Genomic DNA, 19943 nt, shown 5'->3' with positions numbered 1-19943 from the left:
GCAACATAAGTAAGACTCTGATATCTCGGAGTATTCTCTATACCACCGAATCAGGACTCAGTCTGAAATGTGACGAACATTTTCACCAATTTTAATGAACATCGGACTGGTGCTTCATGATGTAACACCATTTCCGTCAGTGTAATTCAGTACAGCTGGCAGTACACAAAGCAAATGAATTTGAGATAGATGTTACTGACACCTCATATTCTCACGTTATACGAAAGAGGGCTTTCCATATAATTCGCTTCGCCAGACTAAATGCGTACGAAAGCTTCTGCTGAATTATGAAAACCCTCAACAAGACAACATTCAGTCCGATATACCCACTGGGAGGGTATGATTTTTTAAAGAGTTGAAGAGTGAGCGATTTGACAGAGGGGGACGAAAGTGGCGGCAGTGCGCAGGCCCGGGCAGACAGCCGGCCGCCGCCGAAGTTGGTGCTGTGCGAGACCATCTGACAGCCGTCTCAATTAGCATTTCATTGTATCTGTTAACGGTGACGGCGTGAATTAGTCAGACCTGTTAAAACCGTTTTCTGCACCACTGCAACAGCCACAACAGTCAAAAATTACAACGAAGACAGCAGCCGCAACAGACTGCAACCAAATTGTGGAGCGCGCTGTTAAAATCCGTACCAAAAAGAACATTTATCCTGTTGAAAGACGAGATAACTGAAGCCAAGGGTGCATCAGAAAAAAATATCTGGGTGTTATAGTTCGACATAGCTGAAACTCCACTATGTAATGGCTCATAAAAAGACAATCACTCTTTCAAAATAATGATCAAGTCCAGCACATCTATATGTCGTGCTAGACTATGAGCAATACACGAATGTAAAACGTCAGTTTCTGTACGGTATAAATGATACCATACACTGAAGCGCCAAGGGCCGGCCGGAGTGGCCGTGCGGTTCTAGGCGCTACAGTCTGGAGCCGAGCGACCGCTACGGCCGCAGGTTCGAATCCTGCCTCGGGCATGGATGTGTGTGATGTCCTTAGGTTAGTTAGGTTTAATTAGTTCTAAGTTCTAGGCGACTGATGACCTCTGAAGTTAAGTCGCATAGTGCTCAGAGCTATTTGAACCATTTGAAGTGCCAAGGAAACTGGTATAGGCATTCGCATTCAAATACAGAGACATGTAAACAGGCAGAATACGGCGCCGTGTTCGGCAACGCCTATATAAGACAACAAGTGTCTCGCGCAGTTCCTCCTGTCCCCGTCTCCTAAGCCATGGCATCCTCTTTTCCTCCCCTCTCCCCCTCCTCATCCCTGTTGCCCTCTTGGCAGGTCCCCGGACTCGCACACGCTCAGTGGACATTCGCGCGCCGGAGATCACCGCCATCAGTGTATCGTGTGTGCCGTCATGTTTAGTGTTCAGTGTTTACCGTCACACTCCATCGTTCACCAGTGCCATCGTCTCCTTCAGTGTTTGTGCGTCGTCTCAACAGTTTGCAGTGTGGCTTATCGTCGAGTGTGAACGGCTCCGTGTTTGTTTCTCTGTGTCTCCTGTTTATTGCCCACCGTTTTGTAACTTTTATGTTTTTCTCCTGTTTTTGCTGATTGTACCTTCTATGGCTGAAGAGCAGCGTAGTATGCTGCTGACAGCCTGCCTGCTGTACAGGCTTTAAAATAACAATAAAGTAAAAAAAAAAAAAAAATCGCGCAGTTGTTAGACCGGTTACTGCTGCTACAATGGCAGGTTATCAAGATTCAAGTGAGTTTGAACGTGGTGTTATAGTCGGCGCACAAGCAATGGGACACAGCATCTCCGAAGCAACGATGAAGTGCGGATTTTCCTTTACGACCTTTTCAAGAGTGTACTGTGAATATCAGGAATCCGGTAAAACATCAAATCTCCGACTTCGCTGAGACCGAAAAAAGATCTAGCAAGACCGGGACCAACGATGACTGAACAGAATCGTTCAACGTGACACAAGTGCAACCCTTCCACAAATTGCTGCAGATTTCAGTACTGAGCCTTCAGCGAGTGTCAGCGTGCGAACCGTTCAACGAAGGCCCACTCCTGTAACATTGATGGCTGCACGACAGAAAACTTTACGCCTCACATGGCCCGTCAAAACCGACATTAGACAGTTGATGACCGCTGCGACAATTCATCCTTGTGCTCACTATACCAGCCCTTTAGGATGAGAGCTGTGTAAACACGGGTCCTGTCATCTTGGAACACAGCATGACTATTGGGATACAAACGTTGTACCGTGGGATGGACAAAATAGTCATATAGTCCTTGGCAGGAATGCTGCTTTGCAGAGTAACCATAGGGACCAAGAAATACTGCAATATGGCTGCCAATCATCCAGCTACCGCCATATTTCGCTCTTAGGACGCAAACTCAACCAGAAGTTGGAAACGACGTGAAACAAGACTCATCCGACCAAACGACATTCCTCCATTTCTCAGTACGAGTAGTCTTGGTTTTATGGCTTCGGCACCACGTTTTCCTATCACGGGCATTTGCATTGCTGATGAGTGGCTTTGGAATCCCACCTCATCCTGCATTCCTAGATTACGAAGCTCCCTTCGTGTTGTTTTGATTGTGACAGAGTTCACCGACAGTCAGTTCTTCAATGACTTTTGCAGCTGTCGTCCTCTTATTTTTCGTCAAAATCGTCTTCAACGACCGTCCATCACGATAACTTAACACACACTTTCGTTCGCGTTGCAGCTTAGCGGATGATATTTTTCCGTTTTCCCTGTAACTGATAGATCTTCAATACGACGTCCCTTGAAACATCGAACACTCTGGTTCCTTGGTTGGGGAAGCCCCAGCCATAAGATCACCAGCGATTTGCCAACGTTTGAAATCACTTCACTCCGCCATACTGCACTCACAATAACACTGAACAATGTTCTGACCACGACAGACACGCGCAATGTATTGTCGACATTGGGCATGTGCCGTTCGCGGTCTAAAACAACAGTGTAACCTGAAGGCTTGGCTAGCATCTGCATTTACGTTCAAGCAAGCATTTCTCACCTTGTTTCCATATTTTTCTCCAACCCCCGTATTTCAACACATGCAAACAATTTCGTAGTAGTTTATCTGCTGCGACCTAACAATAACACAGCTGCGAAGGCAATTACAGACGAGATGGTGTGGAGATTTTTTAAAAAATGTTGTTTCGTTCAGAAGATGTATGGTGAAAATCGCCATAGTGCTCATCTGATCTTCGGTGGTTCCATCACCAAGTCCTTCGCAGATGTCTGTCCTTTCTTGTCCAACTGAGCTAGTGCACCGTTATTAATGATCGTGATGACGACGAGGTTTTAGACCGATTCTAAAGGAAGGAAGAGCAGAGTTTCACTACCCGTCGACGAAGAGGTCAGTAAACACGGAACACAAACTCCCACTGGACACAGATGCATAACATAATTGGCTATGTCCATTTCAACGGAATTAGCAGTAACTGATTTAGGGAACTACGGAAATCATTGATAACCGGACGAAGATTTGAACCTCGTTCCTCTCGAATGGGAGCCCTATGCCTTAAGCAACCCGATTCTTCCTACTATACGGTAATATTGCAGTGAATTTAATTCTTTTCGAGTAATTTTTGCCGGAAGCTCCAGAGGATGCGATAAGCTATGGTCGCAGTCCACCACACGTCCCGTGAAAGTGTATCTTTCATTCCCATGTGATCCCAGCAGAACTTCCATCGTCCATTCAGGTTGTTAATTTTCATTCGCAGTCCATTCCGCCGCAGACTTAATTGCTTTCTAAAATAAACACAGTTTACTCCTCTCTTTAAAAACTGTGTGTCTGTGAACCAAGATCGACTGGGCATTTCGGTTAGCAGCCGGAACTTGTTTGCAAATCTACAGCTAGCCGACAAGCAGACACATTGCTATACAAAGCAGTGACTTATTTCCTTACACGCAAGAACGTGAAGGTGTTCATCGACAAAGATAAACTGCAGAAGTGTGGACACTGTTGTTAGCCACTACACGTACCGGAAACCGCAGCAGATAAGTGACAAAAGCCTGCAGCATGAGATGCTTAACTCTGGATTTAAACATAGGATTTAAGCTTGACATTGGTTCACATTGAGTTATTTTGGGCTTACACGTGGTAACTGAATGCCGAAGATGACTCTACACTGAGGAGCATTTCGCGTCACGAAAACTGATGCACCGAGAAATTGTAACTCAGCGGGAACTGTGCTTAGGATCGTTCTCATTTACGGCACTGTAGTGTTGATGCTGACGTGGTGCTGTGGACATTTTCAAATATTTCGATTTCAAATCAATGAGAAACATATTTCCATCATGTGGTACTGGGAATGAAGTCTGGAAAGCAAAAAACACTGCCAACAAGTTTAGATTAATTCGAATGCAATTGCGTGGGACACAGTGCAGGTAGCGGGAATCTAATTTATCAGACATCTCTCAATCAGTCGTCAGAGTCACAACAATTAGTTAACACAACAGAGAGTTGGTTTTCTCTTACGGAGTATGACTCCTGGCGTAGCGAATAAGTGCCAGACTACGGACTCAACGGACCGGAGTTCGATCGCCCGACGATTTTGCGAATCTTAATGACTTACTCCTTCCTTCACTTCTGTTGATGATTGGTTTATATAGAAAATGCAATGTCTTACGGTCGTTTAAAGTACATGTTAAACTGTAGGTCCTTATGTAGCTGGTTGTGTAAGTTAGTTTCAAGACCGGAGGATGGTAAGGATGTACCGCTTTTACTAGGACTATATCTATTACACCTACATCTATACTCTGCAAACCACCTTATGGCGTGTGGCGGAGGGTACTTTGTGTGCCATTATAGCTTCCCCCTTTTCCTGTTCCAGCTGCGAATGGTTCGCAGGAAGAACGATTGCCCAGTTACTTACGTTTTGATGCTTAGCTCATCGTGTTTCAAGAATTTAGGCTAATTTTTAAATTGATTTGTGCATTTGTTTACGTGAATTTGTTTGGTGATTTTTGCATGTGTGATTTTCTGCCCCTCTTGTGTCTTTTTGCGGCTAAAAAGTATTGCGCCTTCTCCATTGTACGGAACATCACATACACGCAAACCATCACTTACACTGTCTTTGTTACAAAGATATCTTTCTAATTTGATCTTCATGGTCTTTTCGCAAGTTATACATGGGAGGAAGCAATACAGTGGTTGACTCTTCTAGAAACGCGCACTCTAGAAATGTTAGCAGTAGACCATGCCGTAATGCAAAACACCTGTCTTGCTGCGCCTGCTTTCGCGATTACTGAATAAAACGGTAAAGAAAACTGCTGTTCTTCTTTGGATCTTCTCTATTTCTTCTATCACTCCTCTCTGGTGTGGATATCACACTAACGAGTAATGTTCAGATATCGGCTGAGCAAATGTTTTGTAAGTCGCCTCCTTTGTTGGTGGACTTTATTTCCAGTGGATTCTTCGAATGAATCTCAAGCCTGGTATCTACCTTACTTACGATTAATTTTATGTTGTCGTCCCACTTCAAATCGCTCCGTACGCATACTTCCACTGACTGATCTGCTATCGTGTAATCATACAGGAAAGTGCCTATCTGTCTATGTATGTATTCACAATATGTTATGTTTGTTTACGCTGAGGGTCAACTGGCACTCCCTGCACCAAATGTCGACTCTCTACAGATATTCCTGCATTTCACTACAATACACGTGCGTCGACATTTCCCTGAACAGAACGGCATCATCCTCGAAGAGCCTTATGGAACTGTCGACGTAATCGAGTAGGTCATTTAAATAAACTATAAAAAGGAATACTTCTTTAACACTCTCTTGGTGTACGCCAGAAATTACTTTTACGTCTGAAAATTACTCTCCATTGAGAATGGCATGCTGTGGTCTGTTTGCTGGAAGAGTGAGGCTCTGTAGTCTTCAAGCAGATCTTTGGGTTGGTGAGAGCTAGCTTTACGATTGCGTCGTAGAAGCGGAGAGGTTGTGTAACTTGTAAATAATGAGAATATTAACGATTTTGTATGTGTACCACTAGATACTCTTAAAATTTATTAACTGTCATCAGCACTACAACTCTGACGACGATCTGCACGTAACTTAGGAAATTATGGTCAATAAATGCCACCGTATGACAATGAGCCTGCAGAGGGTCAAACGCTAGCATATGGCAGGTTGAGTATCCCACTACAAGAAACAACAGCTGGTTGCTCTTTCTGTCGCAATATACATCTATTTACACCTTATTCGCAGTATTAAGCGCCGTCCAGAATTGAAAACACAATTTTAAAATAAAGCACTAGTAATTACCGAAGGTAACTTGTCTTATCATTTGTGATAATTGTCTCGGAGAACTCTTGGGTAGTCAGGGTAAAACAGAGATAAGTAAAGAAACCAAATCAACAACCTTTTGCGGTAAACGGTGAATCCTGAGACGCCTGAGCTTTCCACATAACTGTTCTCTTCTGTCAGTTGAGCTACAGACTTCGGCCATTCTTGTTTCTGAACGGACGAGATCCCGAATTACGCGTTGATCTACACTTAGTTGACACAAGTCATGGTATTGCGATGTGCACATATACGAATGGCGGTAGTATCGCGTAAACAAGGTAAAAAAGGCAGGGCATTGATGGAGCTGTTGTTTGTACTCAGGTGGAAAGGTGTCCGACGTGGTTATGGCAACATGACAGGAATTAGGTTAGGTTAGTGTTGTTTAACGTCCCGTCGACAACGAGGTCATTAGAGACGGAGCGCTGGCAAGGGTTAGGGAATGATGCGGAAGGAAACCGGCCGTGCCCTTTGAAAGGAACCATCCCGGCATTTGCCTGAAACGATTTAGGGAAATCACGAAAACCTAAATCAGGATGGCTGGAGACGGGATTGAACCGTCGTCCTCCCGAATGCGAGTCCAGTATTGACAGGAATTAACAGACTTTGAACGCGGAATGGTGGTTGCAGTTAGACGCATGGGATATTCCATTTTGTAAATAGGAAATTCAATATACCAAGATCCACAGTGTCACGAGTGTGCCGGGAATACCAAATTTCAGGCATTACCTCTCACCACGGAAAACGCAGTGGCCGGTGGCCTTCACTTAACGACCGAGAGCAGCAGCGTTTGCGTAGAGTTGTCAGTGATAACAGACAAGCAACACTGCGTGAAATAGCCGCAGATTCTTGCGGATACTGATGACGACAGTACCTGAACGTCCCATGAGTTTCACGTTCTCGACGCACTAGCTCCTAGTCTTATGGGAACCGCAGTTTGCCCTTGCTCGATGCTATTTAGTCTATTTTCGAGGTGTATGTACGTAGAATAGGCTAACTGCTTCCCTTGCGTTGTCGGTACATGCTATATATCCTTCGCATGTAAGGCGTTCGTCTCGTGGCCTCAATAATGTTGGAGTGGCCGCAGCACTCTGGCACACTGTCCATTTTTTCAGACTTAAGGATTTTTTCTGTATTGGATATGCAATTATTACAACATTTTTCCACTAAGCACTCAAACGCAAAACGCGCCCATGGTAAATTGATTTACTCTGTACAGGAATGTTGCAAAAATGTTATGTGAGTAATTGGAAAATATAGGGAGTACAAGCTCGGATCGGGCGCAGGATGAGGAGGAAAATTGATCGTGTCCTGTTCAAATGAACCATACCAGCATTTGAATTAAGAAATTTACCGAAAACACGGAAAACCTGAACGGAGACAGGTGTTCTGGGATCTGAATCCCCATCCTTCTGAACGCGAGTCCAGGGACTCAACCGCTGCACCACAAAGGTCGGTCTGAATTATGCGTCGGTAAGAATATTGCAGCAGAAACACCCATTAACACTACATAAGATGATCAGATTATGAGAAACATTTTGAAGAACGTGAACAATTGAACCAACACTTTTTTACAAAATTTTGCTTCTGCAGCTCCGCATAATATCTTTTAAAAAAGTAACCTCTCCCACAATTTCTTAGTTTCAAAGGAAAACATTGTGTACGTGGATTTTAAAGTTTTTTGCTTACTGATATTTGAAGCATAAAAGAGAAGAGACCAGTTTAGAACGAACTTCTGATCTTTTTCAAACCCTTCATCGAACTTCGTAGATGTACTATAATAATTTTATTGTATGATGGCATGAGAAGAGAGTGAAAAGTCGTAGTGGTAAAGGATATTACGACGGTTTCTAGTGATATGCATTTTTCTTTTTTGTGAAACTCTGTACAATTTATATATCACGACGTGGGACATTCTCATGTATCAGTGAAACATAGTTCCCATTCGTTCCGTGAAACTTACTCTTTCCTGCATTGTTAGGGATGGACATATGTGGGGCCAATCAAATGTTTTAACGCAATGTTGCTTGAGCTTCAGGCGAATGAGCATGCGTCATATCATTTTCCCTTGGTCCTACTGTTAAGTCAGAGTGTATTAGGTAAGAATGGATTCTCTTAATCTACGGGAAACATATGTGTCGATGGCTCTACGTAACAAGTTACAACTATGTGCCGGACTGGGAGTTCGACCCAGATCCTTGCTTGTTGCTGGCAGCGCGCTACCAACTGCACGCGCGACGGACGGACTCAAAGCATTTCGCCTCCTTCCCCTTGTACGCCTCGTAGACTGGGAGAATTAATTCTCTCCAACAGTTGTGAGGCTGTGGGTAAGCCGAAGTACCCTTTGTATCCATCCTCTCGCAGATGCTAGTGTCTCACGTCCGTGGGAGAACCTTTCCAGACGTTACAAGTAAAGGGGAGAAGCCTTTGAAAGACGATACTTTGATCCGGCCGAAGTGGCCGTGCGGTTAAAGGCGCTGCAGTCTGGAACCGCAAGACCGCTACGGTCGCAGGTTCGAATCCTGCCTCGGGCATGGATGTTTGTGATGTCCTTAAGTTAGTTAGGTTTAACTAGTTCTAAGTTCTAGGGGACTAATGACCTCAGCAGTTGAGTCCCATAGTGCTCAGAGCCATTTGAACCATTTGAACGATACTTTGAAACAAAGGAAAATGAGGATTAACGTATGGTGGACGACGAGGTCATTACAACCGATTTATGCTTCGCGAGATAGGAGACGTCCGCAGATGGATCATCTGGTAGCTGACTGGCCGCGGAAAGCAAAGGACTTGTTCGAGTTCTAGTCTGGGCACATAGGTTTAAAATACGACACGCAGTCAACGCAGAGTATATTGAATGTTCTTCCACATCAATTTAGTGTGCACTGTAAACGTTCTCTAACTCTGCCTGACAGAGCTACGAGGGCTCGTTGAAAAGTAATGCCTTTGATTTTTTAAAGTGAAGACTCTTACAGCTTTTTAAATTAAACAAACGTTATTAACATTCTACACCTTTACTCATAATTACGTATTTGCAGCCCTCTTCCGCTAGAGGGCTCCGAACGGTTGCGTAGCAGACACGTCTTCGCTGGTCATGGCGCTCAATTCGAAGAGGAACTCATCGCTGAAGACAATCCTACTCCAGTCGGTGATATACCAGGCAGAAGACGAGTCTGGAGGCGCCCTGAGCAGTGGTTGGATACCAACCTGACCGTTGCCCGCCACACAGTCAGACAACCAGGCGTCATGGTCTGGGGTTCTTTTCATAGAAGGACTCCTTCGGTTGTCATCCACTGCACCCATACAGCACAGCGGTACGTCGACGATATACTACGCCCCGTTTTGTTGTCCTTCTTGGCAAGCCATTCTAGGGTTACGTTTCAGCGTCGCCCGCACACGACAATAGCTTTTACTGCTTGTCTTCGTGCTTGCCAAACCCTACTCCGCCCAGCAAGGCCGCCAGATCTCTTCCCAATAGACAACGTTTGGAGTAATATGGGCAAGGATCTCCTACCGTCTCGTGATTTTGGCTATCATACGCGCCAGTCAGACAGCATTTGGCGCAGTATCCCTTATGAGGCCATCCAACAACTCTAAATCAATGCCAAGCCGAATAACTGTTTACATAAGGGTCAGAGGTGGACGAATTCGTTATTGACTTGCTCAATTTGTGAAGCTATTTCTCTCGAGTAAATCATCCAATTTGTCTGAAACTGTAATAACTTATTTGTTTGTACATGCACATCACATCTATCGATTTCTGTCCCATTCAGATAATGCCTTCATGGTGCACCGCTTGTTTCTTTTTTCTCTTAGGTCTTTGAGTGTATGTAAACACTTAAGGCAAAAGTCATTCGTAAAGGTCACTCTTCCGAACATCTGGCGGTGACGCATTATTTCGTTCCCTTGTGACAATGGAGAACGTGACTTGTCTCAGGTACAACCTAAATCTGCATCTATACTCTGCAAACCAAGGTGAAATGCATGGCAGAGGGTACTTCCCATTGTACAAGTTATCAGGAATTCCTACGGTTCCATTCAGGCATGGAGTGCGGGACGAATGTTTGTACAAACGCCTACGTGGGCGCTCTAATTGATCCGCTCTCGTCTTTGCAGTCCCTACGAGAGCGAAACATAGAGGTTGGTTGTATATTCCAGTACTGAGCACTTAAGTTGGTTCTTGAAATTTAGTAATCAGGCCTTCACGAGATAGTCTGCATCTATCTTCAAGCGTTCGCCTGTTTAGGTTTCTCAGCGTCTCCGTGATGCTCTCACTTGGGTCACACAAATCTGTGACCATTCATGTTGCATTTGTGTGCATATGTTGAACATTCCACGTTAGTCTTATCTCGTACGTCCCTCACACACTTTAGCGGCATTCCAGGATGGGTCGCAAGAGAGTTTTGTAAGCAATCTCCGTTGTACAATGATGGCTTTTCTATAGTATTCTGCCACCGAAACCAAGTCTACCATCTTATTTACCCACGACTGATAGTTCTACTTGAGAGGAATTCCACCTAATGCCAGACACCACCAAACATGTTTGAGCACTTTTGTTTATTTTCTTTCTGAAAAAAAATGTTACATGTAAACATTTTGTGTAAGTTATATGAATTTCTGGCTGAAAAGTATTTATATTTGCAAAGGAGCGATTATTGTACATCAAAAGTTTTACTTTAGGTTACATGCGGTATACTGTTATGATACTGTATATGTAACTGAGTGGAGGAGCTGTATGTTGTCCACTTACGCTAATCTTGAAGATTTAGGTCTAGGATACTACAATTGGAAATAACGGAGGTACAGTTTTGTTTACATACCTCATATGACGCCATTAGTTCTGTATGCCGGTAGCTTTAGATTACGGAGCGATCATAAAGTTTCGGTTTGAGAGCATTGCTTCTGCGTATATGCAACGTAGCACGGGTATATAAGTACCGACATGTAGGCAAGAAATTAGTGGGCATTCGTGTCTTTCTGATGTGCATGTAGTAAACGTGGAAACGAAAACTAAGGCGACATTATTACCAAATGCGTAGAAACGGGATCAACGTGTTGTTATTCAACATGGGTAGACATCTATCAGAGAATGGAGAATATGAATGGGGCAGCCTGTCTGTCTAAAACGACCGTTGTGGAATGGTGCGTCAAGTTCCGTGCTGGTCACGATTCGACCCAAGACGCCTGTCGATCTGGGAGACCAGCCTCGAGCACCCGAGTCACGACCTCTCCCCACGCGATTATCACGCCTTCGCGCTCCCTTAAAAAAGGTCTCGAATGGTCGACGATTCCAGTCGGACGAGGATTTGCAGGAGGCAGTTATGGACTTCTTCACGCAGCAGGACACGGTGTTTCATCAAACGGATATCAGTCTGGGTCGTCGGTGAGACGATTGCCTCAATGATTTTGAGTGACTGGCAAATCCGATTCCGGACTGTACGACCTTCCAACAGAAACTTTTTAATCACCCCTTACATCTACCATAGAGTGCAGTCTGCAGTTTATCACCTGAAAACAACGAAAGCTTTCTATATTTACTTTTTTTCTGCTAATTTCAGATTGAGACTCGCTCCATGTCTCTCAGAGAAAAATAAACAAAAATCTCACTGAATATAGCACAGAAAGGGCTGTAATATATCTGGGTATTAAGAAAACTATGGCAACGGCTTTGCCGCAGTGGATACACCGGTTCCCGTCAGATCACCAAAGTCAAGGGCTGTTGGGTGTGGCCAGCACTTGGATGGGTGACCGTCCGGGCCGCTATGCGCTGTTGCCATTTTTCGGGGCGCACTCAGCCTCGTGACGCCAATTGAGGAGCTACTCTACCGAATAGTAGGGGCTCTGGTCACAGAAAACTATCATAACGACCGGGAGAGCGGTTGCTGACAGCACGCCCCTCCTATGCGCATACTCATCTGAGGATGACACGGCGGTCGGATGGTCCCGATGGACCATATGTGGCCTGACGACAGAGTGCTTTTAACAAAACTATAAAATGGAGTCCTGTATAAGGCGGAATTCCTCTCCAGTTTTTCTTAGGAAATAAGGGAAATAAGAAGAGCTACAACACCCAGATGATGATTACGACCATTCCAAATGATTCAAATGGCTCTTAGTATTATGGGACTTAACATGCCCTAGGCTTAGAACTACTTAAACCTAACTAACCTAAGGTCATCAGACGCATCCATACCCGAGGCAGGATTCGAACCTGCGACCGCAGCACGGTTCCGGACTGCAGTGCCTAGAACCGCTAGACCAGAACGGCCGGCACGACCGTTCCATTTCAAATCCCTACAACAAGGACGTGATAACAAAATCTCTCTTCGAGAATCATCTGAACTGTCAGATGAGGCACCGGCAGCTAACTCTAAATATAGATAAATGTAAATTAATGCAGATGAACAGGAAAAAGAATCCCGTAATGTTTGAATACTCCATTAGTAGTGGAGCGCTTGACACATTCACGTCCGTTAAATATTTGGGCGTAACATTGCAGAGCGATATGAAGTGGAACAATCATGTAATGGCAGTTGTGGGGAAGGCGGATAGTCGTCTTCGGTTCATTGGTAGAATTTTGGGCAGATGTGGTTCATCCGTAAAGGAGACCGCTTATAAAACACTAATACGATCTATTCTTGAGTACTGCTCGAGCGTTTGGGATCCCTATCAGGTCGGATTGAGGGAGGACTTAGAAGCAATTCAGAGGCGGGCTACTAGATTTGTTACTGGTAGGTTTGATCATCACACGAGTGTTACGGAAATGCTTCAGGAACTCGGGTGGGAGGAGTCTCTAGAGCAGATGTCTCCAAACTACGGCCCGCGGGCCGAAAGCGGCCCGCGAGGGCCGGCAAACCGGCCCGCGTTAGCTGGCCGGACATCCGTGGTATCGGGCCCGCCAAATATTTGAGGTGGCACCTATACTGCCAACAACTGAGTTTCGAGGCCTATCGCGACCAATACACCGCGACATTGGCTCTGCTACTCGCTACAAGACTACATAAGTAAACTTATTGTTGCGGCGCTCGAAATAACAATGCTTTGACATACTCTACCTCTGTTACGTCTTGCAGTAATAGTGTTGCTAACAATTATTTTGAGATTTCGTTAACTTTGCAGGGCGCTTTCGTGAAGAATGTGCAGTGCCATACTTTTTTGTCGGTGAAATTCGCCAGAATAAAATACGCCAGAATTTCGGTCAGGTACGTCCACCAATCAAAATTATGTAATTAAATAAAAATCGTAATTCGTTTCAGTGCTAGCTATTGCCACAACCTTAGATTTTTGTGATTTCATCTTTCCTTTAGCCTTACATTACGGTGATCATGGAGTGCTAGGGTGCTTTAATCCCACTAGGTAGATCTCGGCCCTTATGACTTCGTGGAGGAGTCAATGTGGCCCGCGGACTAAAAAGTTTGGAGACCCCTGCTCTAGAGGAAAGGAGGCGTTCTGTTCGTGAATCGCTACTGAGGAAATTTAGAGAACGAGCATACGAGGCTTACTGCAGTACAATTTTACCGCCGCCAACTTACATTTCGCGGAAAGACCACAAAGACAAGATAAGAGAGATTAGGGCTCGTACAGAGGCATATAGACAGTCATTTTTCCCTCGTTCTGTTTGGCAGTGGAACAGGGAGAGAAGATGCTAGTTGTGGTACGAGGTACCATCCGCCACGCACCGTACGGTGGATTGCGGAGTATGTACGTAGATGTAGATGTAGGAAGGTTTCGGGTTGCATTCGCCAAGCAGACCAGCTGTTCGACAGATTATCGCAAGTTTGTAAGACGAGGTAAAGGGAGAGTACTCACCCCAGCCATGGGGCATTTGCCGTCGAGGATGAGGCCGGACACGTATCCCATGTTGCGGTACTTGATGCTGCCGTTGAAGCACATGTGGATGTTCTCGTTGAACTTGAGCTCGACTTCGCTGAGGCTGTAGACGCAGAGGGCGGAGCGCGGCTGGGGCTCGGGCCCGATGCCGCGGCTGGGCGAGAAGGCGGCGAAGAGCGCGGGCTCCCCGGCGCGCACGCCCAGCGCCGCCGCGAGGTCCCCCCCGGCGGCCGCCACCTTGGCGTCCGTCACGATGTTGTAGCCGTCGCCGCACGACAGCGTCACCTCCGTGTAGCTGTCGTAGTTGGCGTCGTTGATGCAGGTGCGCGCCAGGCGCGACACGTGGCCCAGTTCCTCCTGGCCCGGCAGCGGGCTCTGCTTCTGCACGATCACGAAGTACGCGTAGTCGCTCGCGTTGAAGCCGTACACGTACTTGACGAGGAAGTGGTCGCGGTACTTGACGTCGATGCGCAGCAGCGACTGCTTCGAGAAGGAGTACTCGGCGAAGTTCAGCGTGTACAGGTTGCGGCTCGAGATGGCGGGCACGTCGTGTCGGTACTCGCCGTTGTTGGTGAAGGTGGTGCCCACGTACAGCACGTCGGAGCGCCCCCACTGGTTGTAGTGCTCCGGACCGATGAACGCGTACGTCGAGGAGGTGGCGTCGTTGGCGGCGATGCTGATGGCGACGAACTCGGGCGGCAGCGAGATGTCCGCCGCCTTGTACTTGACGCACGCGCCCTGTGCCACCGAGCCGCACGCGATCAGCGTGCGGGACTCGGCGTCGAGCACGAGCACCTTGTTGTAGTTATCAGTGAGACGTTTTTCCACCGTCGAATCTGATGCGCAACCCGCCGCGTGGCACTGCGGCGAGTCGGGCCGCGGGCCCGTCACGACGCTGCGCTCGACGCGCAAGTCGGCGTCCAGCTGCAGCAGCCGGTTGACGGCGCCCACGTAGAGGCGGCCCGTCGCGGCGTCCTGCACCATGTGCAGCAGCCGCAGCCCGGCCGCGCTCCCGTTCACCCCGCCACCCTCGTCGGGGAAGCGCGTCGCCGCGGCAGCGGCCGTCGCCACGCTCAGCGCCAGCAGCGTCCACAGCATGGCCCCCGCTCCGGCGCGCTCACGGCCGCATGCTGCCACGCCGCGCCACACGGCCTGCCGACACACCACCCCCCACTCAGACACTACCTAATACACATGTTAGAAAAAAGACCGCTAGAATGGTTTGTGAAATGAGTTGTCTAAAAATAAGAAATAAAACAGATTAGAGAAACATTTTACGGGCCTTTGAATTATGCTCGAAATTATGTACAGGAAATGAGATTGCACTTTCTACATCAGGGGCGACCAAGGTTTAAGCTTACCTGGGCCACACTCGAAGAAGACGAGTACTTTTCGGCCTCACAAAATATACTTAACACTAATAATAACCAACGAGGAGCACGTCCGGACGTGTATGGGTTACACATTTAAGTAATTTATTACTTTATTATTCTTTATACTAAAATAGTAAGATGGAATAAATTAGACATTTTACATAAGAGATTTCATTATTATGCTCACTTCTTTGACCACACTGATATTTCCTTTGGGCCGCATGCGGCCTCTCGGACTGCTGGTTGGACGTACCTATCCTACATAACCCACCAGAAAATATCCTATAATAGTCTTTAAAAATTCTAAGTTAAACTTCCAATAGTTACAGACGTTCAGTTCAAGGGGTGATCTGCATATTGTACGTAATATCTGAAGAAATACTTCAAAGCCAAGATCGCATTTCAATATTTATTTCGAATTAATGACCATCTTCGGACGTACAATACAACATAGACACACACTCCATTTGTAAACATATTTTCTATGCCAGTTGTAATGACTGTTTGATGAGTGAATGTATAAATACACTACTGGCCATTAAAATTGCTACACCAAGAAGAAATGCAGATGATACACGGGTATTCATTGGACAAATATATTATACTAGAACTGGCATGTGATTACATTTTCACACAATTTGGGTGCATAGATCCTAAGAAATCAATACCCATAACAACCACCTCTGGCCGTAATAACGGCCTTGATACGCCTGGGCATTGAGCCAAACAGAGCTTGGATGGCGTGCACAAGTACAGCTGCCCATGCAGCTTCAACACGATACCACAGTTCATCAAGAGTAGTGACTGGCGTATTGTGACGAGCCAGTTGTTCGGCCACCATTGACCAGACGTTTTCAATTGGTGAGTGATCTGGAGAATGTGCTGGCCAGGGCAGCAGTCGAACATTTTCTGCATCCAGAAAGGCCCGTACAGGACCTGCAACATGCGGTCGTGCATTATCCTGCTGAAATGTAGGGTGTCGTAGGGATCGGATGAAGGGTAGAGCCACGGGTCGTAACACATCTGAAATGTAACGTCCACTGTTCAAAGTGCCGACAATGCGAACAAGAGTTGACCGAGCGTGTAACCAATGGCACCCCATACCGTCACGCCAAATGATACGCCAGTATGGCGACGACGAATACACGCTTCCAATGTGCGTTCACCGCGATGTCGCCAAACACAGATGTGACCATCATGATGCTGTAAACAGAACCTGGATTCGTCCGAAAAAAATTACGTTTTGCCATTCGTGCACCCAGGTTCGTCGTTGAGTACACCATCACAGGCACTCCTGTCTGTGATGCAGCGTCAAGGGTAACCGCAAGCATGGTCTCCGTGCTGCAAACGTCGTCGAACTGTTCGTGCAGATGGTTGTTGTCTTGCAAACGTCCCCATCTGTTGACTACGGGATCGAGACGTGGCTGCACGATCCGTTACAGCCATGCGGGTAAGATGCCTGTCATCTCGACTGCTAGTGATACGAGGCCGTTGGGATCCAGCACGGCGTCCCGTATTACCTCCTGATCCCACCGATTCCATATTCTGCTAACAGTAATTGGATCTCGACAAACGCGAGCAGCAATGTCGCGTTACGATAAACAGCAATCGCGATAGGCTACAATCCGATCTTTATCAAACTCGGAATCGTGATGGTACGCATTTCTCCTCCTTAAACGAGGCATCACAACAACGTTTCACCAGGCAACGCCGGTCAACTGCTGTTTGTGTATGAGAAATCGGTTGGAAACTTTCCTCATGTCAATACGTTGTAGGTGTCGCCACCGGCGCCAACTTTGTGTGAATACTCTGAAAAGCTAATCATTTGCATATCACAGCATCTTCTTCCTGCCGGTTAAATTTTGCGTCTGTAGCACGTCATCTTCGTGGTGTAGCAATTTTAATGGCGAGTAGTGTATGTTACTTTTCAGTGACACATCCTGGTAAAGTTATTTCCGTCCTTAAATTTGTGCACCAGTTTAGCTATAGATCCGTGGGCAAAAATAACAGAAAAGAATTAAAAATGTCAGACCAAAAAATGGAAAGCCATAATAGATTAACCAGAAAACTTATTTCTTTGTTATTTTAAGAACTCATACGCTCCGCTAAACAGAAAATAGTAGAATACTAACAAAGAAATATAGCGGGAGGAAAGAACTGGTACGTCGAAAATATGAAAGTACATATGCAAATGACGTTAACGTCTTAACAATCACATCACTGGATCGAGCGAAGCAGCGGTCACTCTGTTGTTGTACAGAACGGTTATAATTAAACTTTCGCCACTTGACCCAGTGTAGATAGAAAACTATTTAGCGTATGGGTTCCAAACTTTATAAGAATGATGTTTAGACTGCGCGCTGCAGGATTTGCGTATTTATTAGTGTTAGTGTCACGATGCATTACAGTTGCAGACAGTCAACATGGGTCTAGACAAGGTGAGCAGCGCTTTACTCGTAGAGCTGTTTTATCAAAACAACAATAATTGTGTTGCTGCTCTTAGCGAGTATCGACACATTCAACGAATATGGAAAGATCATCTTTCCGCGCCAGAGTTGAAGAACATGATTCAGAAGATCGAATTAACTGGCGATTTGGGAATTGCTCCAGGAAGAGACCGACGGAGAGTTGCGTCAAAGATTGTTGAAGATGTTACTATTGTCACGGCTAAGAATGCTGGGTGCACAAGTTGTGTCACGACAGCTTAACATTCCAAGGCCTACCGTTCGAAAACTTCTGCAAAAAGAAATGTGAAATGGTATTTCTGTTGCGGTTACAGGCTGTCGTGGATACAGATGGTCGTTACATAGAGCAACGATTGTAGCCTAGAACGAAAACAAGATACGCATTTAACAAACGTTATCCTCTCATGTGGAAATCAAAATGTGTTTTTTTTTAAATGGTTTATTCGTTATTTCTCTCCCGCATGTCTTTAAAAACGCTTCCTCAACGTTTCATTTTCTACGATCCCTCGTTTCTCACGAGGGCCTTCTCAACTAGCACAAGTTTAGTTATAACCATGCTGCGCATGGCTAGACAAAACCCATCAGCGGAGGTACTGTGAAAGAGATAGCATAAGTGTGAAGTCAGCGTGTTCAAGCCTTCCGAAGAAATTCGGTTGAATTGACCTTGTAGGTTTCGCAGAGGTGCCGGGGCGTTCAGCCAAGAGGAATCGCAGAAAGCACACGGCATTTCTGCTGTATATTGTCCCGTCGTCATCAGATGATCAGAAGAAAACTTGAGGAGGTGTACGTGCGTGGGCTTGGGCACGATATGTTCAGATCCATTCCAGCGTGCAGGTCGGCCGCTGTGAAGATGAAAGGGCGCGCAACTGGTCGCGATAACGAGATGGCCACGGCCGGGGCTAAAACCTGCATCGCTTACCGCCGCCCTTGCTCCCTGCAGAGCATCGTTCCGACTGGCGCGCCACGACTGGGATTAAATTGAGCTTAGCTTATCGTATTCAGGTTGAACACCGAACTCCGCTAACAACATTTCGGAGTTTGTTCAGGGGTATTTTCTGAGTATTTTGGTTGAAGGAACCCTTGGTCTCTGACAGCTCAGTATGTAACGTAGTTATGATTTATTTATTTTGTTACACATTTACTTTCACAATAGTGAAAAAGTTTGTACTGTAAAGTCACCGAAACGCACAACACAGGAGAGTGGTTAGTGCAACAACCTTCAGATGCCAAAGTACAGTACTGTGACAGTACTTTGACATGAAGACACAAAGGAATTAAACTCATTAGCTGCCTGTGCGCATTGATTTATATTTATGGCGCAAGTTGAATATTTGTTGTGGACCGGGATTCCAACCCGTGTCTCCTGCTTACGAGGCAGATGCGCTGACCACTACGCCATCCAGACACAGTGGTCACCACAACCGATTGGGCTACCCTAGCACGCCTCCCGGCAGACGCAAATTCTCAGTCTATACCACACACTACTGATGTAGTACCCCTGCTCATTAGCGTCGTTAGCGTATCTGCATTGAAGGGGGTCATTGGCCATCAGTGCCTTAATTATATGTGTGGTGTCTGTTCTTGCATACTTCTACATATATACTATGATATGGTTGTCGCCGCTGCGAGAACAGCTCAGCTTCGTTACACGGCTCTTCTCTCGCATATAATGAACCCATACACGTGGCGTATATTCGCCAACTTGTTATCATTAAACTTGTCCATACAGTTGTGTATCAACGTTATTGTTCAACTAACACTGTCGAAAAAACAAACCCGAGGCAGAACCGAGCAGTACTGAATGCAAGCTTGAGAGCGAGGAGTAAATTGTGCATTACTGTCGTCAACTGCAAGTACTGTGAGTGAACAGAACAGTTTTGTCTCCAAATAACACACACAGTATTTGCGGTTAACATTTACATTATTCTGCGAATATTTTCAATAGAATATAGATGCTATGATAAATGGGGACAAAAAATCAAATGAAATACAACTAC

The 19943-nt window shown here is 45.9% G+C and overlaps 1 protein-coding gene across 1 annotated transcript in view; it reads right to left on the bottom strand.

Moving 5' to 3' along the window:
* Nucleotides 1–15092, bottom strand: part of LOC124722303 (plexin-B) — a 968210-nt gene extending 953118 nt beyond the window's left edge. The window contains exon 1 of the mRNA XM_047247485.1: nucleotides 14088–15092. Coding sequence (XP_047103441.1) covers nucleotides 14088–15092 — 1005 coding nt within the window. The remainder of the gene's footprint in view (nucleotides 1–14087) is intronic.
* Between the last annotated feature and the right edge of the window lie 4851 nt (nucleotides 15093–19943).

Source organism: Schistocerca piceifrons, chromosome X (assembly GCF_021461385.2).
Source record: "Schistocerca piceifrons isolate TAMUIC-IGC-003096 chromosome X, iqSchPice1.1, whole genome shotgun sequence".
Taxonomy (NCBI): domain Eukaryota; kingdom Metazoa; phylum Arthropoda; class Insecta; order Orthoptera; family Acrididae; genus Schistocerca; species Schistocerca piceifrons.
The sequence above is the reverse complement of the archived record's forward strand: the minus strand, read 5'-3'. Positions and strand labels throughout refer to the sequence as shown.